General features: G+C 43.8%; 1 protein-coding gene across 2 annotated transcripts in view; it reads left to right on the top strand.

The window, feature by feature from the left end:
* The window catches only part of prox3 (prospero homeobox 3), a 13,417-nt gene extending 273 nt beyond the window's left edge, over positions 1-13,144 (top strand). Inside the window, exons 1-5 of one of the 2 annotated variants that reach the window (XM_063187042.1) lie at positions 520-863; positions 2,121-4,104; positions 5,364-5,471; positions 9,965-10,165; positions 12,003-13,144. In XM_063187042.1, the coding sequence (XP_063043112.1) occupies positions 862-863; positions 2,121-4,104; positions 5,364-5,471; positions 9,965-10,165; positions 12,003-12,191 (2,484 nt within the window). In that variant the 5' untranslated portion in view covers positions 520-861 and the 3' untranslated portion in view covers positions 12,192-13,144. Of the gene's footprint in view, positions 1-519; positions 864-2,120; positions 4,105-5,363; positions 5,472-9,964; positions 10,166-12,002 lie in introns of those variants that run through there. The other variant, XM_063187043.1, reaches the window with a different exon arrangement.
* Positions 13,145-13,545: the final 401 nt, after the last annotated feature.

Below are 13,545 nucleotides of genomic sequence, written 5' to 3'. Positions count from 1 at the left end.
CAAACTCTGTGATATTTTCCTTTTCATTTAGATTGATTTGTTATAAAAAAATATATATTTAAAATGACACTGCTTGGCGCACAGCGTTTTGGTCTATCCACCTGTCTCACTGTTTATTTTAAGGCAGAGAGAGAGTCAAGGGAAATTACTCTTGTGTCTCCTAAATAGCCTAACTGGGTGCCATCGGGGCCACTACTCGTCTGCTTTGGAGATTCAACATGACCAGCCGTGCTGTGACGGAGCAGCAGCCGTGGCACAGGCTACCAATTTTTTTTAATTATTTATTTTTTATGAAGCTCACTCTGATTGGAGGAAGCTTCCCATTGCCGGGTTGTTACCCCACGTGGAGTGTGTGTGTATGGGTGTAGAATTTGTGTGTGTGTGTGCGTGTGCGTGTGCGTGTGTGTGTGTGTGTGTGTGCGTGTGTGCGCGCGTGTGTGTGTGTGTGTGTGTGTGTGTGTGTGTGTGTGTGTGTGCGTGTGCGTGTGCGTGTGTGTGTGTGTGTGTGTGTGCCGCTTTATTCGGAGGGAGGGTGTTCCTGTGTGATGTATGGTGTGGGATGGGGCCACTGACTCTCTCAGATACAGACATCTCTCGTCCGCACCTCTCTACGCATGTTCTCGCCCACTTAGCAGTTACAACGCGATAGTAAACGAGGATGGGAGATGGATAACGAGAGATAGGGCAGATAGCAATAACAGGAAACTCGACAGCGCTTTCCGTGTTGATGACCAGGGGGAGAGGGAGAGAGAGGAACCAACAACGAGAGGGTCAGGGTGACAGTATAGATTAGAGGAGAATATACACTTCATTTCCAAAAACGCCGAGGAGTGGAGTTGTTCCCGGTTCGCCATATACCACATGTGAGTTTCCAAAACCTACTTTGCAGTTTTTGATGAGGTTATTAACGTGTTGGTTTTTCGTGCACTTAAATCGGGGTTATCTGTCTGTGGCTATCTATCCATCTGCGACGTAGGCTACGGTTTCATTTTATGAATACCCTTGCGTCAGATGGAGCAGCATCGGAGTTCCGTAGCAGCTGTGTGAGCAGCGGGCGAAGACTCATCTAATTTGTTCAAGACAACTTTGGGATCGCTCCTTGGGTCTCTCCGTAGAATACATTTTAAACTTTTCGTGCGCCGGTGCCTTTTTGAACGCGCTCGATCGCAATAGTGCATTTGATTTTATTCTTCACGTCCGACATTGCTGGTAATCTACTCGTAATCGCAACGCCATCTGTGTTGTATTAAATGAGAAGAAGATGATGTTTGAATAATTGATATTAATCTATTTCGGGGCAGGATTATTGGAGTTCATTTTTTGTAACGGCGTAATGCCCATATGTCTAAATCTCTCCTTTCGCTCATGTGCCATCAAGGACGCACCGTTATTATATTTTTTGAGCAGCGTGCATTTGTGAAGTTAAAAGCAGTTAAATCGTTCTTTTTAGCGTGTCCAATATCTGTCTGTCCTCTGCGTCTGCTCATCTAGTCACCGAACCATCTACATCCATTATTTTTTTTCACTGAATGACCTACTCAACCACTCAGCTGTTTGTTTGCATGCAGATGCACAACAGTGCATAATCGCTGAACTGATGTTCCTATTTTGGTGGTTGCGCATTTTCCTCCTACTTTTTATCACCACTTCAACGGTTTTTTGTGCATGGTTAGGTAACGTGTGGCAAAGGACGCGTCGAACCACACCACTCTCTTTTTTGTGTTATTATTTTAACACGTACGCGGAGGAGACCGTTTCCAAATGCACATAAGTACACTAGTGGGTCGTGTTCCAGGACCCACAATAATCTCATTAAAAATATTTACTCTCCTCTTCCCCTCCCGCCATCTGTGTGCGGGCGACAGAGACAGAGGGAGGGAGCGAAAGGCGATAAAATAAACAATCTGAATAAACAGAAGCCACAGCTGTCCATGGTCTGATAACAGGAAAACGAGAACAGCACAAAGCATAGTAGAAAAAAGTGCCAGATGAGATGAGACAGATAATCCTGAAATGGGCGAGGGCGATGAACTTGAACTTGCACAACACACACCTAGCTAGCTCTGTTGGCTCGTTATTGTCTTTTCTCACATGTGAAACAATATGTTACTTCCGTGTAGGAATTTGAGAAGTGGAGGGGCGGCCACCATGGATTCCCCGTCTGATCTGTTCTGTCAGCAGTCGTCCCCGATGTGCCCTTTCGGCCTGTACCGCAGTCCCTCCGGGAGCGCTCCGTCAGCAGCCAGCCGCTACCCAGGTGGCAGTCCACCCTCCGCCTACCCACCCCTGGTGTCCCCCCTGCTGCACCCCAGCAGCGCCTCTCAGAGCTGGGGTGGCTACCGCCAGCAGCAGCAGCACCACCACCAGCGCCCAGGCCCAGGAGGCCCCTTCCTCCAGGCGCCGTCCCTGGAGCCTGAGCTGGAGGATGGGGGGGTCGACGACGCGGTGGGGGTGGAGGATCCGGACCAGGAGGACGAGCTGCTGGGGAGGGACCCAGGTGGAGCCGTAGCAGCAGCCGCAGCAGCAGCAGCTTTAGGGAGCATGGCAGGGCCCACGTTGCTGTCTCACCTCTTCCCTGGAGCCATGAGGAGAGGGGTGGCAGCGGAGCCAGAGGAGTGGGGGCAGGACGTGCTTCATGTGAAGAGGCTGAGGATGGAACACCATCTGGGGAAGAAGGACTTGGGAGGAGAGAGCCAGGACACAGATGAAGAGGAGAAAAGGGGAAGGAGAAGAGACGCATTTCTGCAGCAGAAGAGAAAGGAGGAGGATGAGGATGTTGGGCGTGCTGGAGGTGGAGGTGGCGGTGGAGGTGGAGAGCAGGAGCCGGACCAGAGGAAAGGGAGCCGGGAGGGGAGGAAGAGGCAGCGGCAGGAGCTGAAGCTCCAGCTGCAGGAGACCCGTCAGAAGCTCCTGGAGCTCCAGAGGAGAGTGTGGAAGGCCTGCGACAAGCAGCAGACACAGGGAGGAGTAGGAGGAGGAGAAGGAGGAGGAGGAGACCAGAGGAAAGACAACAACAAAGGAAGAAAGAGTGACAACGATGAGAGAGAGAAAGCACGGATGGATCAGGCAGAGGCAGAGATGGAGGACGAGATGTTTCTCGAAGATGGAGATCATGGTGTATTTCACAACAGCAGCGAGGACTTCCTGGCTCCTGTGGACTCGTCCAGCAAAACCTCCCAGCAGAACGTGAGCGGCATGGACGATCTCACCCCGGATGAGACCATGGACCTGGATGTGGAGCTGGAGCGGGACGCCGAGAGAGGAGGAGCAGGAGGAGGAGCAGGAGGACTGGCTGGTAGCGTGTGGGTGGGCTGTGGTGTGGCCACTCATGGGGAGTGGGAGGGTCCCGGCGGTGGGCAGAAGTTCGCCCAGGCCCTCAAGCAAGAGCTGGGCAGTGCCGTGGCACGAGTCATTGACAGGGTGATCCGGCTCTATGCCGAGGCGGAGAACACAGCACCGCCCGGGTCCGCCGCGCTGGTGGTCCACAACCAGCGGAGCGGCGGGCTCGGATCGGGACTGCCGACCATGGAGGATGGGGATCAGCGGAGGCACAGCGGGCCAACTCTAAGCCAGGCGCTGGAGCAGGCTGACGCTTCTTCGCTGGTGCCCAGAAACCACCAGCCACTGGAGAGGAGGAACCAAAGCCTCCACACGGGCTTCCCACCTGGAGGTCATCGCGGTGGAGGAGGAAGGCCCCTGCCTCCGCAATCCAGCCCAGGCATGCCCCACCTCCCTCAGCCTCCATTGCAAGCTCTCCTGCCCCCACCACCACGTGCCAAGGACCCCTTCCTGCCCGCCTTCCCCTCGGGTCCTCCGGCCGTCCCCTTGCCGCTGCTACACTACACCATGCAGCACCTCTTTGCCCGCTCGCTCTCCAATCTTCCCCTCCACCACAAGGACTCGCTGCCGCCAGAGCCCTTCCTGGACTTCCGCTCCCACCACGGCCCCTCGTTCCCCCCTCTGCCTCTCCTCGGACAGCTGGAGCCACCACTCTCCTCCATGCGAGGAGGGAGGGAGGGAGCGATACGGGACGGGGGGATTCGAGGTGGAGGTGGGGGTGGCCTACTGGATGGTGGGGACGGGTCCCTTTACCTCGGTGCATCCATATCCTTTAAAAAAAAAAAAATTAAACTGTATATGAACACGTACTAAATGGAAAGTATGTATTATTACACAGTACCGGGGCACTAAATTAACACCCGCAACTGGCCAAATGCTGGTGAAAATTCAGGTTGGCTGGTAGGAAAGAAAACTTACCACTCACTTAGACTGATAAGGGGTGTATGTGTGGCTAGTAAGATTTAACATCTACTAGCCAAATTGGCTTGTTATAGCCCTGCACAGTAGACAGTATTAGTGATGCAAAATGCGGATGTTGTCATTCAATAATGAATCGGAGATGAATTCTGCAATGTAATAATAACAATGTACTAGTATCCCCACTCCCAACCCCCACCCGGCCTCAGCACATCCTCTTTTTGGGTTTGGGAAATAGGGGAGATGGGGGATGTGGTTTTTGAAGTGGCACTTGTGCATTCAGAGCTTATTATCATGGTGATGGTTTGGTCTGCACCAAAATGTCGGCGTGGAGTGATCTGACCTGATAGGCCGGATTTTTTTTATTTATTTTTTTAAACATGGCCAGTTGCTGTGGTCACTCTGCCTGCCGCATATCAGAGAGCTAGATTCTATAATCAATCAAGAGAATCAAGAGCTTTTTATTGTCATTGACAAATACATTTGACAACAAAATTGTGTTTTGAGTACACTGTGGAATTCAGAATAAAGTAGCCCAGAAGGTATTCATTCCATCAGTGCCTTTTTCCTTATAAGCATTTTACACGTTTAGCATGAATTTAGGTCTTTTGTATTAATCAGTACATTTCTCTACCTTTACCGCTCGGATTAATTCAGTGCATCTCTCTTCCCCTGTTGAAGGCAAAAATCAGTCATCATTTTAAAATAGAACATACGGTATTATTTATATTTTATATAATACCACCCAAGCTTAGTGAGATATCTGGGAGGAGTTCAATCTGAGGCCATCATGTCCTCGCCAAAGAGTGCTCCTGTTCATCAGACACAAAAGGCTAAAGTGATGCTACATAGCTTTTATAAGATCGTGACTGACTTTGTAATCTAGATACGTATTAGTTCATGATTACATTTTATTTGATTGTATCTGGACAAATCTGACAATGTGGTTCTGCTCATAATGACATTACAGACCTAAAGACGATGCTATATTTCCAATGCTAAATTAAAATGTATGTGCGTGTTTACAACATACAACCACATACAATCATTAGTTTATGATAGTAAATCATTTGACTGTGTTTGGACAAAGCCTTGACTGTATGTACTCTCAAGAGGGCCTGTCTCCATGCCACCTGAAGAAAGCCAAACTGATGTTCTTCTACACGCGCTACCCCAGCTCCAACACGCTCAAAACCTACTTCCCCGACGTCAAGGTAGCAGCACCATTACATTACACTTGGCTGAGGTTTTTAACCCTTTGAGGAGTAAGGATTTTCCCCAGTTCTTCTTGAAATAATTATAAAAACTCAACATTTTGTCAAGGTTTTTATCACATATACCACAGCTCCAACACGCTCCAAACCTACTTCCCCAAGTCAAGGTAGCACCATTACATTAGCTGACGGTTGTCAAGTCAAGTCAAGTCAAGTCAAGTTTATTGTCAATTTCTTTACATGCACTGGTCATACAAAGAATTTGAAATTGCGTTTCTTGCTCTCCCATGCAGACATAGACTAATCTAGGTAAGGACATAGACAGTATAGACATAGACAGTACTCATACATGGACATAGACAGTATGGACGTAGACATTGCTCATACAGACATTTAAAGTGCAAGACTGGACAACAGAAGACTTGTAGAGAACATACATTAAGAGGAGGTATTTTGTTGTGCTTTTTCTAAAAGTCCTTTATAGCGTTCTGACATAGTAATAGTAGCATTTGAAGAAAATAAATAATTAAAAAAGGTTGTAGCCTCTTACTGCAATGTATATAGTCTTAAAGGTGTACCGTGTTATATTTTTAGTTGTTTATTTCCAGAATTCATTCTGCCCATTCACAATCCCCATTCATTATGACTGGGAAAATTGCACTTTTCATACATGAAAAGGTGGATCTTCTCTCCATGTCCGCCATTTTGAATGTCCAGAAATTTTAAGACATTTTTAGCCGCAAACCTTACTGTACTTTAGTCATACTAGTAAATATTAGTTTATTATGTGGTAAATATTCATGAAAAGATAAAATCTGACAACAGACAGCACAGCTTCAATGAGCAGCATACAGTAGTTGCAATACCTACTCCGGCCACCATCCTACACAGGGGGCACCTTTAAGTAGCCAGTTACGTACTGTAAGACTTGGTCATTACCACTTTGGTGACAATAAGGTTATAACAGGCTCTCTGCTAAGGGGTTAATCCAATACGATTTACAGTTGTTACAGGGTATTGGTTAGTCACTTTAGCAATGTGGGGTTAGATTCCTTGCTCAAGGGCACTTCAGCTGTGGGAGGAAGGGATTGGTAAGGATGGGTTTCAAACCTTCAAACCTGGAAAACACTAGGCTGTCCAACACCTAAAGCAGGGGTGGGGAACCTATGTCTCTAGGGACATTGAGGGCGTTTTATCCGGTCCCCAATATAATTTTAATGTTAGTGTTAGTGTTAATGTTTAATGCAGCTTCACATGAAATGTTTTGTAAAGGAATCTTAGAAATTACATTTACAATACAATTAAGTTATACATATATTTCAGGTGACCTGGAGAATGTGGGGTCTGTTTTAAAGGTGGCCACCTTCAATATAGGCCTGAAGTGCACGGGGAAATCCTGGTTTCCATTCATAGTATGGCTCTTGGAGGACTTATACAGCCCTTGGAGGAATATGAGGTGGCCCCTCGAATGGAAAAGATTCCCCAACCCTGATCTAAAGGGAGAGATGAGAGCCACAGAGAAGTGCACGGGGCCACCTTGGAATGATTAAGAGAGACATATTGTTTGGAGGGAGGTAGGAAAAGACAGGATGATTTAGATGAAGACATATTTTTCCAAAATGCAATAAAATGTGTAAATGCATACTAGAGATGTACAGGATCCAAGATCCGGTTCCGGATCCGGCAGGATAATAGGGGTTTTTCAGACTATCCGGATCCGGTTCCAGGATCCAGGATCCGGTAGCCGAGGCTTTTAAGTCAAAATAGTTTGAGCCAGCATGATAAAAAGGGCCCACGTGTGTGAGTATGCCATGTGTTTCAACCCTTTCGTAGGATCCGGTATCCGGTTCCGGATCCGGCAGGATCTTAAGCAGTGGATCCGGTATCCGGCAGGATCCTAAAAATCAGGATCCGGTGCATCTCTAATGCATACAGTACATTTCCAATGTAATTTTCATGTACAGTATGTAGGCCTACTAAATAAGCGTATGTTCCTGATGTCAAGGTAGCAGAATCTAATGTGAACCCTTTAAATACTGTCAACATTATTCTACAAGTATACAGTACACACGGTTGGTCCCAAATAGTAATCTATAAATGGCGTTAAAACATTTCAATGTATTGTTTTTTTATACAAACCTACTGCACTGTTCTGATGTTAAGGTATAGCAGCACCTCATGTGAACCCTATAAAATACTGGAAGCATAACTCTACTGATGCCAAGGTAGCGGCACTATAATGTGAATCCCACACATAGTCAACACAACTCAATAAAAATACACACACATGTTCCGAATTGTGATCAATCAATGGCTGGGGGGAAACACTTCAATGCATGCAGTGAATCCCATATACAGTCAACACAACTCAACAAATGTAGGCATACACACACATGGTCCGAATTGTGGTCAATCAACTTTGATGAGTTTTACATATACAAACCTACAGTATTTCCCTGATCTCAAGGTAGCTCCACCTAATGTGAACCCTTTACAATACACTCTGCATAACTCTACAAATATACACCCGGTTGGTCCCGACTGAATAGTGATCTATTAATGGCGGATGACTGAACGGTTGGGCTTAGTTTCGCCTACATGTTGGCCTAACACTGACCTCGGGACACACCGCAGCTGCATTCTTTCCTTGCCGCACTTCAAAAACAAATCTATGCAGGCATCGACGTAGCCAACCCCAAACCCCAAACCCCTGCCAAGGATCACCATTATTCTTCCCCAACTAATTTCACGATGACAATCTTGAATGTTTTATAGTGAAAATAGTGGTTGATAAATCACCTGAATGATGTTAAACATTTTTACAGGGAATATAAATTTAGGGATGAATACCTAAATGAGATATAGGCTAAATCATTTTCAAACATGTTAATATCTGTGCAATTCATCATGATAATACGTATTTTGTGGTTAGCGAGTAAAAATGTGTCCAGTAACTGATTATAAAACACATGAACTAGCACTTTCAACACAAAACGCCATTCTTCTAAGTCACATGAGATGAAAGTATCAACTAAAAGTCATGTAATGTACTTTAAAGACAGTATAATGTGGTAATGTAAGGTGTAGGTGATACTGTAATGCAACATTTGCAAATTTGCAGAGGTGTCTAAAAACCTGGCTCAGTATACAGAATAAACCGCCACATACTCCTCCCAGCACAGGTGACTTCACTGAGGAACTGGCCTACCTGCCTTGAGTAATCATAATTATCAACTGATTCAGAGCTGCTTGGATCAAATTTGGGGTATGGGCTTTACTCTCTGAACACGGGATTGACATCTCTCCTCATGGACCCCACAGCCCTTTACTGTAACGTGTGTTATTGTCCCAGTTTACGTTTCTTATCTGCTTTGCCTTGTTCTTCTCCACACACAGTTCAACTGCTATGTGACCTCCCAGCTCATCAAATAATTATACTGTTATATGAAAAAGAACTGTCTGCTATATTGTAATTGGGCTATTTAACGTAATGTTGTTGTGGTAATGTAATGTATGGTAACAAATGCACATTTGTCCTATAGCCCTTCACTGCAACTGTGTGTCTGTCAGTGCCTCAGCTTTACCATGCTCAAAGCAGATCGGAGAAGTGATTTGTAGTCAGGTAGAGGGTAGTAATTAGAGAAAATATGTCTATTTGGCTACTGAAAAAATAAGCGCTAGCGCTTTAAACATAAAATGACATCCTTCTACATCACTCCAGATTACAGATGAGCTGTTAAATATGGTGTAATAAAAAAATGCTATAATTGAATCATCATGTAATACAATAATGTTGTGTAACAAATCCACACTAGTCATACAGCTCTTCACTGCGACTTGTGTCGTGTCTGAGTGTCCCAGCTCACCGTTCACAAGGAGGATATGAAAAGTCAGATAGATGGTAGAAATTTGGCCATTAGGCTACCGATTACAAAAAAACAATGATTATAAAAAAAGTCTAGCACTACAAAAAACATCACTCCAGATTACAGATGAGTTTGTACTAAATGTGATAGAACTAAGAAAATCTTTGGTATTACTTTGTTATAACTCTTTAATGCCTCTGGCAATACTGAATCTTGACAATGTTTCGCAATAATGCTGTGTAACAAATTCACACTTGTCGAACAGTCTCTCACTGTGCTGTGAGTATCCTAGCTCGCTGTGTTCTAAGCAGGGGTGCATTTCTCGAAACCATAGTTGCTAACTATGTAAGCTACTTTGTTAGTTGCAATGCAATTTCCCATCGGCAACTAACTGCTAATAACTATGTTTTCGAGAAATGCACACCGATCTTCTGTTGTCCTCTTGTCCCCCAGCTCATCAAATGGTTCATTATATGAAAAAGAAGTGTAAATAATGTAATGTGCTGTAATGTGTTACTATACAACATAATGTGATAATGTAATGTAACAAATGCAAATGTAACCGCTTGCCGTGTTCTAAGCCACTCCGCTCTTGTCCTGTTGTCCTGTGTCCTTCTCCTCACACAGTTCAACCGCTGCGTGACCTCCCAGCTCATCAAATGGTTCAGTAACTTCCGGGAATTCTTCTACATCCAGATGGAGCGCTTCGCCCGGCAGGCGGTGCGGGATGGTGTGCTGGCGCCCCGGGAGGGGGCCCTGCGGCTGGGACGCAACTCTGAGCTTTACCGCATCCTCAACATGCACTACAACAAGAGCAATGACTACCAGGTACCACGGGGGAGTGTGTGTGTGTGTGTGTGTGTGTGTGTGTGTGTGTGTGTTTTTTTCTGTGTGTGTGTGTGTGTGTGTGTGTGTGTGTGTGTGTGTGTGTGTGTGTGTGTGTGTGTGTGTGTGTGTGTGTGTGTGTGTGTGTGTGAGAGAGAGAGAGAGAGATACTAAGTCAGTGTGTGATCTTTCTTTTTTCATGATTTGAGTGTGAATTCAATGCGTCTGCAAATTTGCACAATGTTTTCAATACAGTATCTAGGTGTCGCTTCTCATCAACAAATGTTTATTACATTGTTGTTTGTAAAATTGTATCTGCCAGAGAATTCATGGTTGTATGATGGACAATGTCTTATGTGTGATTATCATAGCTGTGAGTAGCCTATTTGCTATTGCTGTAATCATACACATGCTGCTAAGGAGTGTGGGCCTCTTTTACTACAAAAAAGCCCAACATTTGTGATTCGAAGTTTATGGATTTGAGGTCTTTTCAATAATTCATTGCCAAATGCAACCAAAGCATGATTTATTACTATTTAAGAGTATTTTTATTCTGAAAAGGAAAGTGTTATTGCACACAACACTTAAAAGAGTTTATGAAATTCCCTTAGTTTAGGTACAGTGGCAAACTGTATTCATGGACTCTGAACTCTTGTTATATATTCAAATAAATACTGACTTTTGAGGTCATTGGTGTTTTATTGCAGTTAATATTTTTATTATTATTTTGCTTCATCACCTCCTCCACGCGTGTGGTTGAAGCTCTTTCAGAGGCTTTGACATCAGTTTATAAGTCGAATATAAGTTATAAGTGTATTTGGGCTTTGTAGTGTTTAGTTGCATTTGATGATTGCTTTTTTTGTGCTTCATTTTTCTATTATCAATCCTATATATGTACGTAATGTAAAGTACTAGGGCTGTAACTATATTATATCTAACCGTGAAAACGTGATACGCAGAGACATGATACTGTATCTCGATTCAAGAAGGCAGAATCATGATGCGCTCTTTCAAAATTTCGACACTTTTACCCTTCAGTCCTGAAAACAAGCACATAATGTGATGTGATAGTGCTTTCAAGCTTCAAATAATCATCACTATTATTTTTGAGCTTTTAAAAAATGATTAGTGGCCTCTTGTAATCTATTGTACCTATAAACTACCATAGTTTTATGTATAATTTCATTTTATAATGTTGTATCTGGATTTTTTAAAGATACATTTTAAAAATCGTGGGATGTATCGAACCCGACGGTCAAAAATCGTGATTGTATCGTTACTGCCCTATAATGCACTGTACAGTACATGGATAGGGTTGATAACAGATCAAATGATCAAATGCAACAAAAGAATAATACCAAAGAAGCTAAATGCATGTCAATTTATAAACATTATAAAAAATATATATATATATTCAGTATATTACAATAAAATGTGCTGCAACTGTATGTGTTTTTGTTGTATCCTTGATTGTGTTTTTACTGTGCTGTGCTGTACTGTACATTTATCATCCCCATTGATTGTACACTTATCAATATTTATCGTCTTCACACATAAAGATACCTGAGCATTTTCTGGGGGACTTTTTATTGTGTCATATTTATTTATGTATACCTTTTTTGAAACTGTGGTTGTCACATTGATACACATTGAGGCAGCATTTAAGCATTGTCCTCTCTTCAACCACAGGTCCCCGAGCATTTTCTGGGGGGAGTTTTTACTTTGCTGACCCTTCTGCTTTTCTGTTGTTTTGTATTGTATTGTTTTTATTTTTTTAACTGGGGTAGTCACATTGAGATAGGCAGCATTTAAGCGTTTATCATCCTCTCTCCACCCACAGGTCCCCGAGCGTTTCCTGGAGGTGGCTGAGCTGGCCCTGAGGGAGTTCTTCATCGCCATCCAGGGCGGCCGCGACACTGACCCCTGCTGGAAGAAATCCATCTACAAGATCATCTGCAAGCTGGACAGCCCCGTCCCCGACAGCTTCCGGCTGCCCGGCTGCCCAGTAGACACACATCGATCCGTGTGAAAGCGTGGGAATGTACACACCACTTTTATACACAAACACACACACACACACACACACACTGTGACACTGACACATACATGCACACAAACACACGCACGCACACACGCAAACGCACACACACTCTGTAACACTGACGCGCACACGCACGTACGTACGTACACACACACACACACACACACACACACACACACACACACACACACACACACACACACACACACACACACACACACACACACACACACACCTGGCTATGTTAAATGGCACCACTTGTGGGTTTTCATTTTTTTTTAGAAGAGAAGAGAAGAGAAGAGAAGAGAAGAGAAGAGAAGAAAAACACACTTGTTCCTTTGTCTCTCTCTATCTCTCTCACACCACATTCGTTCACTGTACAGGCATGCACTTACACGTATACACACACACTTGCTGTCGTATCGTATGTGCGACATTTTAAGATAAAATAAATCAGTCTATTGTTGACTCAGTACTACTCTGAACAAGCTTACGGCCAGCTTTAATGAAAAAAAAATGAACAAACAAGAAGGGAGGAGAGCTTTTGGGCTGAAGTCAGTTTAAAAAAAAGCATCTTGTCTTTAAGCTCTGCTAGTTAAAACAATGCCACGTGGGGCCCAAAGTATTGAATGTTGAGCTGTGGTGTTGCTACAATGGTCTTTTTATTAAAATAATACGTTGAGTGTTGTGGTCCTCAAAAACTCTGAGCTTGCACTTGCTGTCTTTACTGGATGAAGGGTAAACAAAGTTGTAGTATGCAGTGTTGCATCACTTCAATGAAGGATTACTGTCTTATAGTTTGCATATTTAAAAGGGGCAGTTTTTGGCAGGCTTTGTATGTTTAAGAAAAGCACATTTTATCATTTTGTCAAAGAAAATAATTGTATGGGTGTTTCTATTCCAAGTTTTTGAGCCAGATTTTTTTTCTGTGAATTTTAATGTGAAAATCTGTGTAATAAACATACATTATAAAGTGTGTAGTGTCACAGAGTTTTGTAGAAATCAATTTATATGTGATTAAGAACCTAGGACCAGTACGTTTGTTGTTGTTGTTGTTGTTATTATTATTATTATTATTGTTATTATTATTAAGATGGAACAATCACGTGTTGTAAAGGGTTTGCTACACAATGTCATTGACTCTTTGCAAATCCAATGCACACCCATAGGCCTACTAGCAGGGCTAGACTAGCATAATACGGCCGGCCATTTTTGCTCCACTCACAGCCCATCTGCTTTTCTATGATATTATTTCTACAACCTTTTCTACTATGGTATGGCTCAGTCTGTATTAAAATGGACCAATGGCCTGCCCCTTCTAAATGGTGGGCCAGTCAAAAAA

This window comes from Engraulis encrasicolus, chromosome 21 (genome assembly GCF_034702125.1).
Source record: "Engraulis encrasicolus isolate BLACKSEA-1 chromosome 21, IST_EnEncr_1.0, whole genome shotgun sequence".
NCBI classification, from domain to species: Eukaryota; Metazoa; Chordata; class Actinopteri; order Clupeiformes; family Engraulidae; genus Engraulis; species Engraulis encrasicolus.
The sequence above is the reverse complement of the archived record's forward strand: the minus strand, read 5'-3'. Positions and strand labels throughout refer to the sequence as shown.